This window comes from Olea europaea, chromosome 1, assembly GCF_002742605.1.
Source record: "Olea europaea var. sylvestris chromosome 1, O_europaea_v1, whole genome shotgun sequence".
Lineage (NCBI taxonomy): Eukaryota > Viridiplantae > Streptophyta > Magnoliopsida > Lamiales > Oleaceae > Olea > Olea europaea.
In genome coordinates this window covers 1,191,490-1,214,193 of record NC_036237.1, presented here as the reverse complement: position 1 = coordinate 1,214,193, position 22,704 = coordinate 1,191,490, and the positions used below count along the sequence as shown (strand labels likewise).

Genomic DNA, 22,704 nt, shown 5'->3' with positions numbered 1-22,704 from the left:
GTAAGATCCGTCCCATATGAGAGCTGTGCAAAGGAATTTGTAAAGGGAGTTTTATTCAAAATCTCCATCAAACAAGCGCTTAAGCTTATTTAACACAGATATACGGACACACATCCAAGCATTGGCTGTTACCGTTTCACTTTCGTGGCTTCATCTCCTCCAGACCCCCACCCCCAATCAATCCCCTCGTTTTGCTCTCTCTCTCTCTCTCAAACTTGTGATGCAAAAGGTAGGTTGTACGAGGCGTTAAAAGTAAATGCAGATTGTTTTTGGTGTTGTGTGGTTCATTTATTTGTGATTTGTGAGCTTTTTATTGAATCTCACCTTTATGGCGTTCTCAAAAAGTTGCAGTCTTTCTTTCATCTCTGCAGTCATTTTATGATTTTTTTAAAGATTCCTGATCTGGGTTTTTTCAGGTTGATTCTACTAGACTGTGAAAAATCTTGGAAACATTTTTTTCCTAACATTTTTCTAGAGAGAGGAAAAAGCTAAACAATGGCTGGCGGTGGAGCTCCGAAGGCAGATGAGCCAGCGCCACATCCACCAAAGGATCAGCTTTCAAGCGTTTCCTACTGCATTAACAGTCCTCCTCCATGGCGTCAGTCTCTCGTCTTTTTGTTAACATTTCTTCACAATCTAGTATTCTTTTTGTTAATCTTTTGGGTTTTAGTATAAAGTAGTAGTGGATTACTTGAACCATGTTGTTCTTGATTTTTTTTCTCTCTCTTTTTTTTCCTTCTGTCACTCTCTCTTTTTGGTGGGCTGGAAGCCAATTTGTTTTTGATCTTCTGTTGTTGTTTATTCTGAGTGTATATACTTATTCTTCTTGTCTAATACTTTTTTAGTTTAGGTAGAAAGTGATAGCGGATTTTGAGTTCAGCCAAGTTTAAATCTTCTGATTCTGTTAACCCTTCATGTGTATATACTCGAAAGTCAACTTGTATCTTCTGATAAAGAAATGAAAAAAGAACTTGATTCCACAAGCAATTAATCAAAAGGCTGCCGAATTGGCCAATTTCCAGCTTGTACCAATACAAGTCTTTTGAAAAATGGAGAGCCACGCCATGTGAATTTTATATGTAGCATAAGTGGATAAGATGTCCAATTCTTTAAAATGCTTTCCTCACTAAGACGGGATCTAGAATTTGTTGAATATTTTCAGACTCATTCCTTGAGCAATGTGTGTATAATTGAAGTTGCATTGCACCTTTCATACGTACTCCGTGGGTTCTGATTGCTTCATTGATAATCCTGGACTGTTTTGTTGCAGCTGAGGCCATCCTTCTTGGATTTCAACATTACTTGGTGATGCTTGGCACAACCGTTATCATACCTACTGCTTTGGTTCCTCAAATGGGGGGAGGAAATGTGAGACATTTGATTTCTAGATCCTGTAAAATTCTTTCTAATACTGACTTGGTTAATTCACCAGATAAACGAATTACACACTAACCTTTTTTCTAGGAGGAGAAAGCAAAAGTTATTCAGACTCTGCTCTTTGTTGCTGGCTTGAACACCTTGCTGCAGACATGGTTTGGGACTCGATTACCTGTGGTGATTGGAGGGTCGTACACCTTTGTTGCACCCACTATATCAATTATCTTGTCTGGTCGATGGAGTGACCCAGACCCTATATCGGTTTGTGAGCCCAACCCTATTCCAATTGCATCTTCTCTTTATCGCTGACATGTAGAGCTTTGTGGCCTAGTGATTGTTATTCATAAACTTAGGACTATGAAGTTTTCTATATATTTTATTCTAGTGTTTTTCTAAGCCAATTGCTAACACTAATAAATGCTGCTGTTTTAATTTTGGTTGAGTTGACAATAAAAAAGTTGGCCAGGCTAATCAGTTTCAGGATTATTGGTCAAACATATTCCTTTTTTGTCAAGCAAGGCTTTGATGAAGATTTGTCATATATTGCTGCCTCATTCTGCTTGATTCTGCATATTAATGTGTACAAAGAGACTAGTTTTAACAAGAAAACGAACATAATTACCCTAGTTACTCTTGTTGAATTCTCACTTTTAATGTGTTAGAACTTTTGATTCCCATGCAGAGATTCAAGAAGATAATGCGGGCCACCCAGGGCGCACTTATTGTTGCCTCAACTATTCAAATAGTCCTAGGTTTCAGTGGTCTTTGGCGTAACATCACAAGGTTTGTTTTATGTTATGGGATCCGGATAAATGCTATTAGTTTTAGACTAACTCAAAAGATTGGGATGTTCTTATATTGGTGTTAGTAATCTAGCAGGAAACTTCTTGTTTCCTCTTTTCTTATTGTTCAGTCTTGGTTTAGCAAGCACAAAATAATTGAGCTGTGCGTAGCTCAACTTGTTTAAGTTACAGCTGGGGTTTAAAATCATATAATTCAAGGTGCAACCCATTTCGCACTTTTCTGAAAGTGTTTTCTGTGTGAAAGCGACTTTATAGCCTTGCCTTCGAGGGTAGGGGCGAAAAAAGGTCCTTATCGGCCTTAGCCTAGCTGACTTAGGAGTTCCCCTCTATTCAAACAATAGACTAAGAGAAATGAGGTCAAGCTCGTCCCCTTCTGAGGGGAGGGGCTTAAAAAGACTGATAAATAGGGAAGAGACAAAAGCAGGAAAATAGTACATAGAATGCATGATCTAGGCTAGCGCTTGCCTTTACTATACATTTAAACTCAATAAGATTTTTGTTCCATATCCTGTTAATTTACTCGTAAAAACTACCCAGCTTTCTTGTAGATATCATTTGTTGTAGATATCCAGGGGGATTTTCATATTCAGAATCAGTTCTCATTTTTCATTTAATAAGAGTCAAATCATTTCTATGCAATGCAGGTTTCTGACTCCACTTTCGGCTGTTCCCTTGGTTGCTCTTGCTGGTTTTGGGCTCTATGAGTTCGGTTTTCCTGGGGTATGCACAAGTGTCTATTGATGTCTCTCTCTCTCAACCCTCCACCCATGGATATTCATTTTCTCTGCATGTTTGTAAAACAATTGGCTTTTATCTGATCTTTTCCCTTGGTTTTTAGGTTGCCAAATGTGTTGAAATCGGATTGCCGCAGCTCATCATTCTAATTTTCATTTCTCAGGTAACGTCATAATTGCACTTTCATTATTACACACACTCTTTCTTAAAAGAGACCACCTCATAGAAGTATTTAGCTATAAAACTGAAAGTAACTTATGCTTCATGCTATTGTGGAATCACAGCTATCACGATAGAATTAATTTTGCTTATTATTGCAGTATTTGTCCCATCTCATGCACCATAATTTCAACTAACATGATGCAATTAATTTGCTGGTCATTGCAGTATTTGGCCCACATTATACGCCCAGGAAAGCATATCTTTGACCGTTTTGCTGTTATATTCTCGGTAGTAATTGTGTGGATTTATGCCCATCTACTTACTGTGGGTGGGGCCTATGACAACAAGGCACCGAAGACCCAAGCAAGCTGCAGAACTGATCGTGCTGGACTTATTAATGCTGCTCCATGGTAAGCTGAGCTTTCCCCACCTTAATTGTGATAATTATTCTCTGTACCTTGTCAGCTTATGTGGAACTGGGGCTGGCCTAACATTTGTTGTTTATGTGTGTGAAACATTTCCACTTCTGTCAGTGCTTACTTTCATGACTTGTCCTCTGAACTTGCATGCCTTTCTTGCACGACCTATTATTTATTTATTCCAAAAAAAAAAAAAAAAGTTATGTCAAAAATTGCTGAGGTTTTTGTGCTTTATGAACCTTATCCATTCATTTAGTGCATGTTTAGAGGGCATTTGGTAGAGATTTTGAGAATTGATTTTTTGACCGTTAAAGATAAAGTAGGTTCTACCTGTGAGAGAACAATTCAAAACTGACGGCTAAAATAGTGAAATGACAATAAAAAAATTGATTTTAATTGGCTTAAAATCCCCACCAAACACCACCTTAATATGCAATATTAGATTAAAGTACAATCTTAACTTTATATTTCTTCCGTAATTTTGTTCATTACTACCTAATCCATATTACCAAACATGCCGTTAAGGAATTTTTCACCTGTTCTGTTATCATTATAGATTTAGAGTTAGGGGCACTTTATTAGGATAGACAACAATCAGATAGATCTTCTGCTGGGTGGAGATAGATGACGCTGAAAAAATCTAATACGACACAAATAAGTTGATCAAAAGAAACGGATGCTCATTTTTCTCTAATTTCATGTATCATCCAGCTAATTTGATGATGCCACTGTGAAACTGTAGTGTGGTGATACTGTAACTCCAGCGGGTGTTATGTTTTAGTTGATATAAACGATTAGTAGGATTTTGCTTAAGCCAAAAGTAAATTATTTGATATACTAAATGCACTGAGAACGAGACTTGCATTTACATGACAAATGGGCAATAGCACTTCTAAAGGTTTTACGTGGTTTGCATATGCAGGATAAGAGTTCCATACCCATTTCAATGGGGAGGACCTTCATTTGATGCTGGTGAAGCCTTTGCCATGATGATGGCTGCATTTGTTGCTCTTGTGGAGGCATGTTTGTCTCTTTGTTTCTGTGTCATTACAACTTCAGTTTTCATTTTTTACCCTGATGGTGACTAAAGTATTTGGTTTTTTCCTCTCTTTTTCTTTTCTCTTTTTTTCGCTCTATTCATCTTCTCCTGTTTATTTACCTTTGTTTCTCACATTCTCCCCAATTGAACTAGAGCTGCTCCTTCATGCATGTACACACTCGAACCATTTGTGCATTATACTATACCCTTTTTTGGTGTAGCTAAAAATCAGATTTTAATAAATTTAGATAAAAGTTGATGAAATGTGGTCAAAAAGTTACGAATCTCATGAAATGTATGGTTAAAATTAATTGTTGACTTTAACTATATATTTATTAGGTTTTTAAGCTAGACCAAACAGGGTTCGATGAATGTTAAAAACTTCCTGCTTAACTCTGTCTGTTTCTTAATATTCAGAGCATGTTTGGCTAAGCTTATAAAAAAGGAAAAACTTTTTGTTTCTAAACATGTTGGATATGTTACTTTTTTCTTACCTATTAAGTAACAATAGTTACTTATTTTGTAAGTAATTGTTATTTTAGTGTTAAAATAAGTACCTATTATTTCCAACTTTCATAAAGAAATACTTATATTTTTACACTTGTTCACTTATAAGCAAATTTGCCAAACATGCTCTCTTAATTTTACTGCCTCTATTCGGATATGTAACTGACGCAATCTTCATGCAGAAGCCAAACACATATATCAACTTTTTCGTGATTTTGAATAAATTTTTAGTACTGTGGGAGAAATATACCTTTCCATCAAAATGTCTGACGAAAAGGTCAAATGTGGCTTGTTTGCATCTCCATTATACTTCAAAACCATCTCTTTTTGAACTGAATTTGTACCTCGGTGAATTCTGATAATGTGGAATGTTGTATTTGACTTATTCTTCACTTGTTCTCTATGGAAATGCAGTCCACTGGTGGCTTTATAGCAATTTCAAGATATGCCAGTGCAACCCCCTTGCCGCCATCTATTCTCAGCCGTGGTGTAGGTTGGCAGGTAAACAAGGCATCTTACATAACCAACACTCCCCACCTCATGAACAAAACCCCCCCTCCAAAAGTAAAAAAGAAAAAGGAAAAAAAACACACAAACAGAAGAAAAGAAGAAATAGAAGGCAAAACCAAGGCTTTTACATGAATTCTGTCCTTTGAATAGGTCATATCTTGATGATCTTCTTTAGACACCGACGGCATTTTTTGTAAAGATAATAAAATCTTGTTTATTATACTCTTCAGTCTCGTCCCGTCCCCATCCCATATTGTGTATCAAACATGCTAGAAATGCTGTAAACCTGCAGCAAATTTACATGAATTCTGTCCTTTGAATAGGTCGTAGCTTGACGATCTTCTTTAGACATCAATGGCATTTTTTGTAAAGAGGATAAAATCTTGTTTATTATACTCTTCAGTCTCATCCCATCCGCATCAAGTATTGTGTATCAAACATGCTAGAAATGCTGTAAACCTGCAGCAAATTTACATGAATTCTGTCCTTTGAATAGGTCGTAGCTTGACGATCTTCTTTAGACATCAATGGCATTTTTTGTAAAGAGGATAAAATCTTGTTTATTATACTCTTCAGTCTCATCCCATCCGCATCAAGTATTGTGTATCAAACATGCTAGAAATTACGTAAACCTGCACCTTATTTACCCCCCTCGTTTTGCTCTCTCTCTCTCTCTCTCTCTCTCAAACTTGTGATGCAAAAGGTAGGTTGTACGATGCGTTAAAAGTAAATGCAGATTGTTTTTGGTGTTGTGTGGTTCATTTATTTGTGATTTGTGAGCTTTTTATTGAATCTCACCTTTATGGCGTTCTCAAAAAGTTGCAGTCTTTCTTTCATCTCTGCAGTCATTTTATGATTTTTTTAAAGATTCCTGATCTGGGTTTTTTCAGGTTGATTCTACTAGACTGTGAAAAATCTTGGAAACATTTTTTTCCTAACATTTTTCTAGAGAGAGGAAAAAGCTAAACAATGGCTGGCGGTGGAGCTCCGAAGGCAGATGAGCCAGCGCCACATCCACCAAAGGATCAGCTTTCAAGCGTTTCCTACTGCATTAACAGTCCTCCTCCATGGCGTCAGTCTCTCGTCTTTTTGTTAACATTTCTTCACAATCTAGTATTCTTTTTGTTAATCTTTTGGGTTTTAGTATAAAGTAGTAGTGGATTACTTGAACCATGTTGTTCTTGATTTTTTTTCTCTCTCTTTTTTTTCCTTCTGTCACTCTCTCTTTTTGGTGGGCTGGAAGCCAATTTGTTTTTGATCTTCTGTTGTTGTTTATTCTGAGTGTATATACTTATTCTTCTTGTCTAATACTTTTTTAGTTTAGGTAGAAAGTGATAGCGGATTTTGAGTTCAGCCAAGTTTAAATCTTCTGATTCTGTTAACCCTTCATGTGTATATACTCGAAAGTCAACTTGTATCTTCTGATAAAGAAATGAAAAAAGAACTTGATTCCACAAGCAATTAATCAAAAGGCTGCCGAATTGGCCAATTTCCAGCTTGTACCAATACAAGTCTTTTGAAAAATGGAGAGCCACGCCATGTGAATTTTATATGTAGCATAAGTGGATAAGATGTCCAATTCTTTAAAATGCTTTCCTCACTAAGACGGGATCTAGAATTTGTTGAATATTTTCAGACTCATTCCTTGAGCAATGTGTGTATAATTGAAGTTGCATTGCACCTTTCATACGTACTCCGTGGGTTCTGATTGCTTCATTGATAATCCTGGACTGTTTTGTTGCAGCTGAGGCCATCCTTCTTGGATTTCAACATTACTTGGTGATGCTTGGCACAACCGTTATCATACCTACTGCTTTGGTTCCTCAAATGGGGGGAGGAAATGTGAGACATTTGATTTCTAGATCCTGTAAAATTCTTTCTAATACTGACTTGGTTAATTCACCAGATAAACGAATTACACACTAACCTTTTTTCTAGGAGGAGAAAGCAAAAGTTATTCAGACTCTGCTCTTTGTTGCTGGCTTGAACACCTTGCTGCAGACATGGTTTGGGACTCGATTACCTGTGGTGATTGGAGGGTCGTACACCTTTGTTGCACCCACTATATCAATTATCTTGTCTGGTCGATGGAGTGACCCAGACCCTATATCGGTTTGTGAGCCCAACCCTATTCCAATTGCATCTTCTCTTTATCGCTGACATGTAGAGCTTTGTGGCCTAGTGATTGTTATTCATAAACTTAGGACTATGAAGTTTTCTATATATTTTATTCTAGTGTTTTTCTAAGCCAATTGCTAACACTAATAAATGCTGCTGTTTTAATTTTGGTTGAGTTGACAATAAAAAAGTTGGCCAGGCTAATCAGTTTCAGGATTATTGGTCAAACATATTCCTTTTTTGTCAAGCAAGGCTTTGATGAAGATTTGTCATATATTGCTGCCTCATTCTGCTTGATTCTGCATATTAATGTGTACAAAGAGACTAGTTTTAACAAGAAAACGAACATAATTACCCTAGTTACTCTTGTTGAATTCTCACTTTTAATGTGTTAGAACTTTTGATTCCCATGCAGAGATTCAAGAAGATAATGCGGGCCACCCAGGGCGCACTTATTGTTGCCTCAACTATTCAAATAGTCCTAGGTTTCAGTGGTCTTTGGCGTAACATCACAAGGTTTGTTTTATGTTATGGGATCCGGATAAATGCTATTAGTTTTAGACTAACTCAAAAGATTGGGATGTTCTTATATTGGTGTTAGTAATCTAGCAGGAAACTTCTTGTTTCCTCTTTTCTTATTGTTCAGTCTTGGTTTAGCAAGCACAAAATAATTGAGCTGTGCGTAGCTCAACTTGTTTAAGTTACAGCTGGGGTTTAAAATCATATAATTTAAGGTGCAACCCATTTCGCACTTTTCTGAAAGTGTTTTCTGTGTGAAAGCGATTTTATAGCCTTGCCTTCGAGGGTAGGGGCGAAAAAAGGTCCTTATCGGCCTTAGCCTAGCTGACTTAGGAGTTCCCCTCTATTCAAACAATAGACTAAGAGAAATGAGGTCAAGCTCGTCCCCTTCTGAGGGGAGGGGCTTAAAAAGACTGATAAATAGGGAAGAGACAAAAGCAGGAAAATAGTACATAGAATGCATGATCTAGGCTAGCGCTTGCCTTTACTATACATTTAAACTCAATAAGATTTTTGTTCCATATCCTGTTAATTTACTCGTAAAAACTACCCAGCTTTCTTGTAGATATCATTTGTTGTAGATATCCAGGGGGATTTTCATATTCAGAATCAGTTCTCATTTTTCATTTAATAAGAGTCAAATCATTTCTATGCAATGCAGGTTTCTGACTCCACTTTCGGCTGTTCCCTTGGTTGCTCTTGCTGGTTTTGGGCTCTATGAGTTCGGTTTTCCTGGGGTATGCACAAGTGTCTATTGATGTCTCTCTCTCTCAACCCTCCACCCATGGATATTCATTTTCTCTGCATGTTTGTAAAACAATTGGCTTTTATCTGATCTTTTCCCTTGGTTTTTAGGTTGCCAAATGTGTTGAAATTGGATTGCCGCAGCTCATCATTCTAATTTTCATTTCTCAGGTAACGTCATAATTGCACTTTCATTATTACACACACTCTTTCTTAAAAGAGACCACCTCATAGAAGTATTTAGCTATAAAACTGAAAGTAACTTATGCTTCATGCTATTGTGGAATCACAGCTATCACGATAGAATTAATTTTGCTTATTATTGCAGTATTTGTCCCATCTCATGCACCATAATTTCAACTAACATGATGCAATTAATTTGCTGGTCATTGCAGTATTTGGCCCACATTATACGCCCAGGAAAGCATATCTTTGACCGTTTTGCTGTTATATTCTCGGTAGTAATTGTGTGGATTTATGCCCATCTACTTACTGTGGGTGGGGCCTATGACAACAAGGCACCGAAGACCCAAGCAAGCTGCAGAACTGATCGTGCTGGACTTATTAATGCTGCTCCATGGTAAGCTGAGCTTTCCCCACCTTAATTGTGATAATTATTCTCTGTACCTTGTCAGCTTATGTGGAACTGGGGCTGGCCTAACATTTGTTGTTTATGTGTGTGAAACATTTCCACTTCTGTCAGTGCTTACTTTCATGACTTGTCCTCTGAACTTGCATGCCTTTCTTGCACGACCTATTATTTATTTATTCCAAAAAAAAAAAAAAAAGTTATGTCAAAAATTGCTGAGGTTTTTGTGCTTTATGAACCTTATCCATTCATTTAGTGCATGTTTAGAGGGCATTTGGTAGAGATTTTGAGAATTGATTTTTTGACCGTTAAAGATAAAGTAGGTTCTACCTGTGAGAGAACAATTCAAAACTGACGGCTAAAATAGTGAAATGACAGTAAAAAAATTGATTTTAATTGGTTTAAAATCCCCACCAAACACCCCCTTAATATGCAATATTAGATTAAAGTACAATCTTAACTTTATATTTCTTCCGTAATTTTGTTCATTACTACCTAATCCATATTACCAAACATGCCGTTAAGGAATTTTTCACCTGTTCTGTTATCATTATAGATTTAGAGTTAGGGGCACTTTATTAGGATAGACAACAATCAGATAGATCTTCTGCTGGGTGGAGATAGATGACGCTGAAAAAATCTAATACGACACAAATAAGTTGATCAAAAGAAACGGATGCTCATTTTTCTCTAATTTCATGTATCATCCAGCTAATTTGATGATGCCACTGTGAAACTGTAGTGTGGTGATACTGTAACTCCAGCGGGTGTTATGTTTTAGTTGATATAAACGATTAGTAGGATTTTGCTTAAGCCAAAAGTAAATTATTTGATATACTAAATGCACTGAGAACGAGACTTGCATTTACATGACAAATGGGCAATAGCACTTCTAAAGGTTTTACGTGGTTTGCATATGCAGGATAAGAGTTCCATACCCATTTCAATGGGGAGGACCTTCATTTGATGCTGGTGAAGCCTTTGCCATGATGATGGCTGCATTTGTTGCTCTTGTGGAGGCATGTTTGTCTCTTTGTTTCTGTGTCATTACAACTTCAGTTTTCATTTTTTACCCTGATGGTGACTAAAGTATTTGGTTTTTTCCTCTCTTTTTCTTTTCTCTTTTTTTCGCTCTATTCATCTTCTCCTGTTTATTTACCTTTGTTTCTCACATTCTCCCCAATTGAACTAGAGCTGCTCCTTCATGCAATGTACACACTCGAACCATTTGTGCATTATACTATACCCTTTTTTGGTGTAGCTAAAAATCAGATTTTAATAAATTTAGATAAAAGTTGATGAAATGTGGTAAAAAAGTTACGAATCTCATGAAATGTATGGTTAAAATTAATTGTTGACTTTAACTATATATTTATTAGGTTTTTAAGCTAGACCAAACAGGGTTCGATGAATGTTAAAAACTTCCTGCTTAACTCTGTCTGTTTCTTAATATTCAGAGCATGTTTGGCTAAGCTTATAAAAAAGGAAAAACTTTTTGTTTCTAAACATGTTGGATATGTTACTTTTTTCTTACCTATTAAGTAACAATAGTTACTTATTTTGTAAGTAATTGTTATTTTAGTGTTAAAATAAGTACCTATTATTTCCAACTTTCATAAAGAAATACTTATATTTTTACACTTGTTCACTTATAAGCAAATTTGCCAAACATGCTCTCTTAATTTTACTGCCTCTATTCGGATATGTAACTGACGCAATCTTCATGCAGAAGCCAAACACATATATCAACTTTTTCGTGATTTTGAATAAATTTTTAGTACTGTGGGAGAAATATACCTTTCCATCAAAATGTCTGACGAAAAGGTCAAATGTGGCTTGTTTGCATCTCCATTATACTTCAAAACCATCTCTTTTTGAACTGAATTTGTACCTCGGTGAATTCTGATAATGTGGAATGTTGTATTTGACTTATTCTTCACTTGTTCTCTATGGAAATGCAGTCCACTGGTGGCTTTATAGCAATTTCAAGATATGCCAGTGCAACCCCCTTGCCGCCATCTATTCTCAGCCGTGGTGTAGGTTGGCAGGTAAACAAGGCATCTTACATAACCAACACTCCCCACCTCATGAACAAAACCCCCCCTCCAAAAGTAAAAAAGAAAAGGAAAAAAAATACACAAACAGAAGAAAAGAAGAAATAGAAGGCAAAACCAAGGCTTTTACATGAATTCTGTCCTTTGAATAGGTCATATCTTGATGATCTTCTTTAGACACCGACGGCATTTTTTGTAAAGATAATAAAATCTTGTTTATTATACTCTTCAGTCTCGTCCCGTCCCCATCCCATATTGTGTATCAAACATGCTAGAAATGCTGTAAACCTGCAGCAAATTTACATGAATTCTGTCCTTTGAATAGGTCGTAGCTTGACGATCTTCTTTAGACATCAATGGCATTTTTTGTAAAGAGGATAAAATCTTGTTTATTATACTCTTCAGTCTCATCCCATCCGCATCAAGTATTGTGTATCAAACATGCTAGAAATTACGTAAACCTGCACCTTATTTACAAATGCATAGCACCTCTCTCTAATACTGGCTTGACCAAATTCATATGGCCAGGAATAATACAGGATGTGACGGGAGATGCATATTTTCAAGTGATAAAATTAGGAAGACTCCCTTTATGTTGGGCACCGTTATTTCCATATTTGCATTGTACCAATAAGCACACAGCCTCTCCTTTGAAATTAGAGAAAGAACATCAAATTAGAACTAAACGTCTCAAGTTTATACGATATCAACGAAATATCTGATCTCGTATATGCTATTTCAGATATGAGATGCTGTCAGGCTTGTTTTACTAAAGAGAACATGCTTGTAATTATTCCCTAATATGATATGGAATGGTCACGATTCACTATTTTTTAGAATTTTTCTGGCAAAATTAGAATACGTCTTAATTTTACCTTTCTGAAAACATTGAATGCCAGATTCTGGGTGAATAATTTTCATGTATATTGCAGGGCGTTGCTATCTTATTATCTGGATTGTTTGGAACTGGGAATGGGTCATCTGTATCAATGTAAGACCTTCTTTTCTTGAGCATGCTATTATTGCAATTGATCTCTTTATAATGCAACTGCTTTTCTTGGTTTATAAACAGTGAAAATGCTGGCCTTTTAGCACTGACACGTGTTGGCAGTCGAAGAGTTGTGCAGATATCCGCTGGATTCATGATCTTCTTTTCCATTCTTGGTAAACTGTTTTGTGATTTTGAATTCTCGCTGATCCACGAGGATTCATTTTTATTTATTCAAACAAAATCTAAACAATAAACCTGTGCCTTCTACTTTATATGAGGCGATTCAGAATAATACCAACGCATGCAAAAGTTCTGCGATTTCTTGCCACCATCCATTTGTATAAATTTGTGCACTTGAAAGAATGAACCCGCCAAACTTTAAATAAATGAATGTGTTTCCTCATTAGCATCTGAAATCTTTAGACAAGATTGGTTCAACATAGCTAAATTATCTAATTTGTGCAGGAAAATTCGGAGCAGTTTTTGCTTCAATTCCAGCACCAATTGTTGCTGCTTTATACTGTCTCTTCTTTGCTTATGTGGGTATGTGTATACAATCCGTGAAATTTTAAGGTCGATCATTCTTGATATTTGGTTCGCTTTATCATTAAGTTAATTTGTATTCTGTGATATTCAGGTTCAGCTGGTTTAAGTTTCCTTCAGTTCTGCAATCTCAATAGCTTCCGGACAAAATTCATATTAGGCTTTTCCATTTTTATGGGCTTGTCCGTGCCACAGTACTTCAACGAGTACACTGCCATTAACGGCTATGGTCCTGTCCATTCCTCAGGGAGATGGGTACGCTAAAAAAGATCTGAACTAGTGATTTCTTCAACATTTATTGATGTTAAACTCATGCAAAATAATGTTGAACTTACATATTCTTGTGGTTTTGTGCTCTCCAACCAGTTCAACGACATAATCAATGTCCCTTTCTCGTCAGAAGCTTTTGTTGCGGGGATATTAGCGTATTTCCTTGACAATACTCTACACAAGAAGGATGGCCAAATAAGGAAAGACAGAGGCAAGCATTGGTGGGATAAATTTCGCTCATTTAAAACTGACTCAAGAAGCGAAGAATTTTATTCTCTTCCCTTCAATCTCAACAAATATTTCCCTTCTGTGTAACCTTGGCATCCTAATTTCAAATGGGTTTTTAAATTTTGCTTATTTAAGTAGTTCTAAAACCCGAAATATGCTGCCTATTGACTACAGAATTGTTCTGTAAGTTGTCTATTTTTCTAATTAATATAAATAACCTTATCATTTGAAGAGTGCCCAGAGTTTATATTTATTATTTTCTTTTTCTGTAAAGCATTACTGTGCATTTTCCTTCAAATTCGGAACTAGAGAGGGGATGCACACTTTTAAAGTATGAACTTGTTGCTTTTTTCTATCGTATTGAGTACTGTGTGAAATTAAGTATACGAGGAGCAAATAGATGCTTGAAGAGGCATAGTTCATTTGATCGTACCTCATTGCTCGGATTGGCATCGTTTCGGTGCCTGATATTTGACTAATAGTTGCCAAGAATGCTCAGATGGGCTTAGTTTCGATGAATACTGTCTCTTGGCATGTAGGTTCTGGTCGTAACATGAAGTTAATAATTCTTGTGTTAATATTTTGACAACTGATCATCACCAATAGTCGTTACATGAACACTTTCCATCTCTGAAAGTATGGAAACGAGAACGGTCTCTAACAATAATTTGTCTATTGTAAACTTTGGATATGGCCTTGAGAGCACTATGGCAATCCTCACAAGTTCTCAAATTTTTCACTACTCGGATGGAAGTTTTAGGGGCGGTGCTAATGAATGCAAAAGCAATAGCTAGCTTCTCGCTATGCCAAGCCACTGCTTGCTCCTTCTCTTCATCACTTAAATCAAATGAAACATGATTGATATTAGCAGCATAACCAACCAAGCCAGCCCCTTTCAATATTTCACTTAGTTTCTCTCGAATCTCGATTATCTGTGGATGGAGATGATCTGCAACTCGAAACTCATGAATAGAACCATTCACCTCAATCCAACTACATCCAATATCTGATTGGTTCTTTTGCTTGCTCATTTCATGCCTTACTATAGAAACGCTATCCCATTTGCCTAGAGAAGCATACAAGTTGGAAAGTAGGATTTCAGCTCCTCTTTGACTCTGAGAGTCGAGTTGTCCTATATGATTTACTATGCGTTCGCCAAGATAAGTGTTACGATGAACTCTGCAAGCACTAAGCAAAGCCCTCCATACAACAACATCGGGATCAATAGACATGCTTTTGACAACTCCAAATGCCTTTGCCAAGTAGCGAGCACGACCAAGTAAATCAACAAAACAACCATAGTGCTCAATCTTGGGCACAATTCCCCACGAGTTCTCCATGTTATAGAAAATCAGTAAGCCCTGTTGCACCATACCTGAATGACTACACCCATTCAAAACCCCCAGAATGGTCACTTCATTTGGCTTGATTTTGTCAACCAACATTTGATTGAATACGCGTATAGCGTCCTCACCAAGCCCATGAATAGATAAACCTGATATCATACTCGTATAATTGTGAACATCTGGTTTAGATATCCTATCAAATACTCGATATGCACAATCAATCCTCCCACACTTTGCATACATGTCGATGAGAGCAGTCCTGATGTTTGAAGTTTCCGAAATACCATTCTTGTCTATATAACCATGAATCCAGCTCCCTCGATCCAAGGCTCCAAGATGAGCACAAGCAGATAGAGCACAAACAACAATAGCCTCGTTCGTCTTCACATTATGTTCATTTTTTCCCAACTCGCCAAAATACCTGAGGGCCTCAGCATACCTTCCACATCCTACACACCCCGAAATCATAACTGCCCAAGAAACATCATTTTTCACAGGCATTTCCTCGAAAAATTTGCTTGCTACACCCATCTCCCCTCCATTCACGTACGCACCGAGTAAACTAGTCCAGGAGAACACGTCTACCTCAGGCATTTCATCAAATACTTTATACGCATCACCTAACCTTGCAAAAACGGCATACACATTTATCAAAGAATTTGCTACATACAAATTCATCAAATACCCATTTTTCTTCACCATCCCATGAATAATTTCTCCGTGTATAATCGACTTCTGATGAGCACACGAAGTGATCACAAAAGTAAAAGTATATTCATCAGGGACAGCAGAAAATGGGTGGTCTAAAGTAAGCATTTGGTGAAAAAGATTAACGGATTCTAAAGAACCTTGAAGTTTCGAGTATGCTCTGATCACAAGATTCCACACTAAAGTTGGCGGTGAAGGAAAAGGGTAGTTGTTGAACAAGATTCTTGCAACATTAACGTTGTTGGTACGTAAATAACAGTGGATGAGTGAATCGGTTAAGGATTTTTGTGATGATATGATGATTTGGGCGTGGATTTTCTTGAGCTCAGAAATTGGCGGCCGTTTGTCCAGCAGATTGTAGAGTAATCTTTTTGAGAATTGAATGGAAGGTTGGGTTTGCATTTGTTGGTTCGAAGTGGCGGGTAAGTGTTGTTGAAATTGAATCGAGATGGAGCTCCACACATACAATCAGGCTTCCTTTTTATTTACTTCTTGTTATTTTAAATATGATTTAATATATGATAAAAATGGAAAAAAGAAGCTACAACAAATCTTAACTCCAAATATGCCCCCGTCTGGGAGAAATTCTCATCAAATTTGTAGAGAAAATCATACCGTTATACAATAGATGTAGCCACAATTATTCACCAATTTCAAGTAGAATGACTAGTATACCCATTTTGACATTTAATTCAATATTCCTTAGAAAAGGGAAATTTTTGTATTTTGTTTCATATAGAGTCAAAAATAACGACACAAATGGGGACCAGCACGATCAGAAAATGGATTAAAATCTATCCAAAATTGCTCCGATACAGTATATAATAAGTCAGTTATTTTTAATAACACAATTAAACAAAGAAAAGCAATAAATGTCCTTGCAAATTAGTACATCATTAACTCATAAAGTTTAGAATAATGCTATTCGCAGTGAAGACTACCGGCAGTCACCTTATGTGACGTACACTTGACAGTTTTTCATTTGATGTATAATTCAAAAAATAACTATCATATCTATGTATTAAATACTAAATTGTCAAGTGTATGCCACATAGGACGACTATTGACAGTCTTCACTATGGATAATATTACTCTAAAGTTTAGGTATTAAGCTATTCATCCAGATTTGCAAACAGGGTAGAATACAGGCTTTTAAAATAAAGAATGACGTGTGCTAAATTTTTGGAGGGAAGCCCAAATCTTCCTTTCTAGTGGTCCTTGTCCGACCAAATTACATGTCCATTTCTAACCTACTTCTAAGTCAGAGTTCTCCCAAATTTACAAAGTTCAGTACCTTGGTTTTGTGGTGGATATTCCCATTGATTTTGCTACTTTCGGCAACGTGAAAGGAGAGCCGCCCAATTTTTTTTTTTAAATTATTCTTTTCCGCACTGAAGCCCAACATTTAGGAGCTTGTTTTGTGGTCGAGTGAAGATATTGGAGAAGATATTCCTTTCATTTTTGCTACTTCCGGCAACGTGGAAGGAAAGCCACACTATACGGGTGAAGATCTTCCATTTTTGCAGATTTGAAGGTGGCTTTATTAATCTAAATATGTTCTTTAACTGGAAAAAGTATCATTACATCTACTGTTAGAATTTAGAGGGTTTATGTAGACTGGATGAAAATAGTGATTAACATTGAATATCCTGCTTGCTGTGAATATAAATTGTTTCTTGGTAAAGCAGCATGATACGCTTCCAGAGGCTAGAGCCTGAGGTAAAACATTAGCGTGAATGCATTTACCACGTTCTTTATCTTCAGCAACTAGCATGTTTTGATTAATTAACTAATTATAAGATATTCAATTCTACTGAAACAGATCCCATCCTTTTACTCATTTCATGTTATCTTCTTGATTATAATAGCTTATGTCATTTAGCATTACTTTTCTTGTTCTAAAAATCTCGAAAGACTTGCTCTTATGATTTTTGTTATGTTATTTTGCTCAAAACCAGCACTTATTCGTGTCAAGATTCTCGAATGGAGCACAATTTCATTAAGCTGACAGAGCAGAAAGAGTGACCAGAAGTATTAAGGAAAGAAATAAGCTATAATTTATTGTTAATTAGTAATTCACATGCATTTGTGGTGCTATTGGTGTATTATTTAAGTGCTGAAAGATGCTTTATGTAAAATATATGTTACTGTTTAGTTTCATGAATAAGAAGCATTGGATTTTCAGATTCATACTTTCTCACGAAATGGGTTTGAGGAAGTGTTTGTGTACTCAACATTAAAATCGTTTTGATGTCTTAATGTACTAATTAAATAAATAACACAGTTCATAGTTTAACAAGCATGGGTGCCCCAGAGATTTTAACCTGTAATTTATGAACATGAAATTCTTTGTATGTTAAATAGATTGATTTTCTACCGTACAATAGATAGTTGTTGTATATGTTCATTGAACATGATCGTTTTTTTTTTCACAGTGTAATACAGTATGGATTTGCATGTGCAAGATAAGCAGGACGATATTTTAGTGCAATGTGATAATGTTGAGTTGCTGGAGTCTGTGAATGTAGTGGAAGGTGTAACATTAGGCGGAGATGGTGTAATTGTGCTTGAAGTGGGTATGTTGTTTAAAAGTGAAGTAGATATGTATGATTTCTACAAGAAATATGCTTATGCGGTGAATTTTCCAATTAAGAAAAGGAATTCAAAAAAGGGAGACGTTGGAGTTGTGAGATACATGACGTTGACATGTAGTCGTGAAAGCGGAATAATCAGTAATAGTAGCGATTCTTTGAAGCCGCAACCAACCGTTAAAATGGGTTGTAAGGCTAGGATATCTGGATCTTCCGATACTTTTGGAAATTGGAGAATTAATGCGGTAAACCTCGACCATAATCATGAAACAAGTCCTTCTAAATCCAGGTTATATCGGTGCAACAGACACTTGAGTGCACATGTGAAGCGGTAGCTTCAAGTGAATGATTTAACGGGAATCCCATTGCATAAAAGTTACAACTCTGCCGTTGTAGAAGCAGATGGATATGAAAACATGACATGTATAGAAAAAGATTGTCGTAACTATATAGAATAAGGCGTTTAAGACTTGAAGAAGGAGATGCTGCAGCAATTCAAACCTACTTTTCGAAAATGCAAGCACACAGCCCTGGATTTTACTTTAGTATGGATTTGGACGATGAGTCGCGACTCAGAAATGTATTTTGGGTAGATAATTGGTGTAGGCAGGCATACAAGGAGTTCGGTGATGTCGTTACGTTTGATACCACTTATCTAACTAATAAGTATGACATGTCGTTCGCCCCTTTTGTCGGAGTAAATCATCATGGACAATCAACACTGCTTGGCTGTGGTTTGGTATCCAGCAAAGACACATACTTTTATATGGTTATTTAGGACATGGTTTCAATGCATGCACTATCATGCTCCACATGGTATAATTATCTATCAAGATAGGGCAATGCAAAATGCAATTTAGGTTGTTTTTCCTAATACGAAGCACAGATGGTGTCTGTAGCACATTTTAAAGAAGTTTCCAGAGAAATTTGGCTACCACATGGATAAAGGTTCCATATTTGGGGCTGTACATGGTTTGGTATATGATTCACAGTCTACTGGGGAATTCGAAGACGGTTGGAGAACAATGATTGACACATATGAGTTGCATGATAATGATTGGTTATTTGAATTGTATGAGAATAGAGGGCGTTGGGTTCCATGCTTCTTCAAAACCACTTTTTGGACGAGTATGTCAACTACACAAAGAAGTGAAAGTATGAATGTATTTTTCGATGGTTACGTGCATTCAAAAACCTCGTTGAAGCAGTTCGTCGAAAAATACGAACGTGCTCTTAGGAATAAGGCTGAAAAGGAATTTCAAACTGATTTTAAGTCATTCTCGCAGATGGTACCTTGTGCAACACAATTTGAAATGGAGCAATAGTATTAATCAATTTACACCATCTCAAAATTTTGTGAAGTTCAAGCCGAATTCACGGGGATGGTGTATTGTGACATCCTGTCCACTTCGAAAATAGTTCCAAAGCGACGTACGAAGTATGTGACACTATTATGTATGAGGGCCATCGGAGGAAAAATACGTATATCGTGTCTTATAAGAGAGATGAATGTGAAATTATTTGTAGCTGTCACTTGTTCGAGTTTCGAAGAATACTTTGCAAAGATGAGATCACAGTGTTGGCACTAAATGACGTCACATATATTCCGGACAAGTACATACTGCAAAGATGGAGGAAAGATGTATGTAGAGCACATACGAGGGTTGCCGTAAACTACAGTGGGTTGGTTAGTACTCCAGCACAAATGAGATATGAAGAGATGTCTACTGATTTTGCACAGCTAGCAAACCTTGTTGCAGATGATGAAAGGCGGTCACATGCGATAATAAAGTGGATAAAATGTCAATGCGAAAAGCTTACGTCTACAAAATTGAGTATTGGAAGTAATGTCGTAGCGCAAAACACTGTTCAGGTCCTTGATCAGTGCACTGATTTGGCAAATAGTACTAGCGTTAGCTTATTGGATCCGAAGTTGACTCGAAGAAAGGGAGCGCCAAAAAAACTCAGAAGAAAAAGCCCATTGGAGACTGCATCGAAGAAAGCGAAGGTATGCTTGATTCATTGATTGCATTTTGCTCAGCTATTTTGAATTAAAATCAAGAGTAACTTTGTTGCACATGCAGTCCGATTCGAAGTCAGCCACCTGTAAGAGATCGACAACAAGCAACACTAGTATGCTTGATGGAGGATTCGACGTCCAGCTTCATCAAGCACAACTCCACGCCGACGCCGTTTTATATTTGTCCAACTCCATGTTGACGCCGATCTCCCTCTCATAGCACGTACCATCTGCAAATTTGATGCATCCATCATCTGCAAACGTTATGTGTAATTCACATCATTTTCTCATGATTGCTTTATTTAACGTTGACAATGTATTTTAATGTAGGTCAAAATATGCCGTTTTACTATCCAAGCTTACCGGACGAAGGTGGAAGAGGCATTTGAGTGGGATGTAGGTCAAGCACAATGCTAAACTTATTTTACTTAGCCATTGTCTCTTTCTCGTTGAATTAAACTGAATGTTGATAATATTTTCAGGAAAGTAGCGGGTTTTGAAGGGGAATATCCGTTTGTAGAGGTGTTACGAGGTCTCAAAACAATTGTTTACATGTGTTTCTATCACATATCGTACATGACACATTTTGTAGTTATAGCAAGAACTATCAAAGAGAAAATGAACTTACAAATTAATAGCTCAATTTATGCAGGCATCATCAACAAGGTCGATGGCAAGCAAGAATTGGTTGTATTGCTGGGAATAAAGACCTCTGCCTTTTCATATGTTTTCCCTTGTTGTAGCTTCTCTTTTAATTTAGTTGGTTGTTGGGAACAAAGATCTCCCTTTTCATTTGGTTAGATATATGCTGAATTTGTACAACATAACTCTTATGGTTGTGGAAATTTTTTTATTAGCTTTTCTTTTAATTCCTTTGGTTAGATGTATGCTGAATTTACCAGAGAACTATACTGGTTATGGAAAATGTATGCTGATTTGTACAAGCTGAAAGCTGAATTGTTCTCTAATTCATTTGGTTAGCTTCCATTTTAACAGAAAACCATGCAACTGCCTTTAGCACATTGTTTATAGCTTCTTATATCTGGTATGCCAGCATCTAATATTCAAGTGAAAACATATGACAGAAACAACAATAATGACTACTGAAATATCAAAATGAAAGGCCATCATGTTGAACCCAAATAGCAAAATCCCAGCTACAACATCAAAACGCAGTCACAATGTTAAAAAAGGAAATAGCATTATAACATGTTTTTACGTCCATAGTAGTCATATATGTACAAATCTATCTCATGTTACTCGTTCCATAACTATCTAGTAGTCAAACTGGTTATTTCCTTTTTGCATTGCCTTCCACGCTAACTTTTTCCACCCGAATCCTCACGTCCACCGAAATTTGGAGGTCTTCTTCGTCGCTTATTCGAACTCGAGATTGGAAAGTACAGGACAAGTCTTCAACTAATTCATTCTTCACATGGTTAATCAAGTTTGCACTACTGTGTCCAGATGGACCCCTGGAGCCCTCTTTGACAACCCACTCCCAAAAGTCGTAGTTGTTACTGCAATAAAGGATTAATTTCCCTTTGTTCTTATTCTCCTTCTCTACCACAAAACATTTCTCAAATCCTTGTTGACATTGTGTGCACTGGCGTTTCTTTTTACAATCGGCAAATAAGTGATCTTTAGCTCTACAACTGTGACATATTCCAGAATTCCTTCTAGGCATTCTGAGACGGGAATCAACCACCAACAACGAAGATGAAGTCAGTAACAACGATATACAACAATGATATGTACTATGTCAACACAACATGGTCAAAAATATACTGGTCATAACAATGATTGCCACAAGTTGCAGGGCAACTCTCAATACAAAGAAAACTGGTGAATTAACCACATTTATAAAGAAAATCTTTTGCAGAAAACTGAATCTATGAAAATGAGCAATTCATAGGAGATTGTCAAGTGATGAAATGATAATAATGACTCTTCTTTCTTTGAATTACTGTAGTATCATGGAAGTTGCAATTTTCACAAAACACAGTCAATTTTCACAAAATACATCGAGTTTTGATCATACAAGTCCCCAATTCATTTCACTTCACATATATTCCTCCAATCCTATCAACCCCATTTATCCCAATAGATGCATAACAGCTTCCCGTAAGCAAGAATTTATGAAATACAAAACATTGTACCTGATCAAAGCTGAAAAAATGGAAAATGATGAAATAAAAATCATTCTACCTGCTTGTGAGGTCCAGTGGTTTGCCGACGGCGTCGTGATGGTACGACGTGTGGCGATGGAATCGTTCGCGAAGATGCAACGCGATGGACCTTTCCACGGTAACTACGATCAGCGACAATGAGGGGTTTCACAGCGACCGAAAATGATGGGTCAAGTGACAACGGAACCCTTACATTACGCTGCTTGGAATTGTGGCCGACGATGGAAACTTTTGCCTAGGGT

The 22,704-nt window shown here is 36.8% G+C and overlaps 3 protein-coding genes across 5 annotated transcripts; 2 read left to right on the top strand and 1 right to left on the bottom strand.

Moving 5' to 3' along the window:
• Positions 1–56: 56 nt before the first annotated feature.
• LOC111408541 (nucleobase-ascorbate transporter 6-like) lies at positions 57–5,699 on the top strand. Its single transcript, XM_023038307.1, has 10 exons — positions 57–229; positions 417–598; positions 1,271–1,368; positions 1,465–1,638; positions 2,060–2,160; positions 2,825–2,900; positions 3,019–3,078; positions 3,303–3,487; positions 4,419–4,515; positions 5,457–5,699. The coding sequence occupies exons 2-10, from the start codon at positions 496–498 to the stop codon at positions 5,682–5,684; spliced, it is 1,122 nt and encodes a 373-aa protein (XP_022894075.1). The 5' UTR covers positions 57–229; positions 417–495; the 3' UTR covers positions 5,685–5,699.
• A 513-nt stretch (positions 5,700–6,212) lies between these two features.
• Positions 6,213–13,843, top strand: LOC111408443 (nucleobase-ascorbate transporter 6). Of its 2 annotated transcripts, XM_023038220.1 has the most exons (15): positions 6,213–6,255; positions 6,443–6,624; positions 7,297–7,394; positions 7,491–7,664; positions 8,086–8,186; positions 8,851–8,926; positions 9,045–9,104; positions 9,329–9,513; positions 10,445–10,541; positions 11,484–11,570; positions 12,509–12,567; positions 12,649–12,740; positions 13,033–13,110; positions 13,205–13,365; positions 13,477–13,843. In XM_023038220.1, the coding sequence occupies exons 2-15, from the start codon at positions 6,522–6,524 to the stop codon at positions 13,693–13,695; spliced, it is 1,590 nt and encodes a 529-aa protein (XP_022893988.1). In that variant the 5' UTR covers positions 6,213–6,255; positions 6,443–6,521; the 3' UTR covers positions 13,696–13,843. The 2 variants fall into 2 exon arrangements, with proteins under 2 accessions (XP_022893988.1, XP_022894022.1); XM_023038254.1 differs by lacking the exon at positions 6,213–6,255 and having other exon boundaries at positions 6,357–6,624.
• A 204-nt stretch (positions 13,844–14,047) lies between these two features.
• On the bottom strand, positions 14,048–16,185 carry LOC111408311 (pentatricopeptide repeat-containing protein At5g66520-like). 2 transcript variants are annotated; one of them, XM_023038156.1, is made up of 2 exons: positions 15,803–16,185; positions 14,048–15,574 (listed from the first exon to the last, which is right to left on the bottom strand). In XM_023038156.1, the coding sequence occupies exons 1-2, from the start codon at positions 16,062–16,064 to the stop codon at positions 14,205–14,207; spliced, it is 1,632 nt and encodes a 543-aa protein (XP_022893924.1). In that variant the 5' UTR covers positions 16,065–16,185; the 3' UTR covers positions 14,048–14,204. The 2 variants fall into 2 exon arrangements, with proteins under 2 accessions (XP_022893924.1, XP_022893875.1); XM_023038107.1 differs by having other exon boundaries at positions 14,048–16,185.
• Between the last annotated feature and the right edge of the window lie 6,519 nt (positions 16,186–22,704).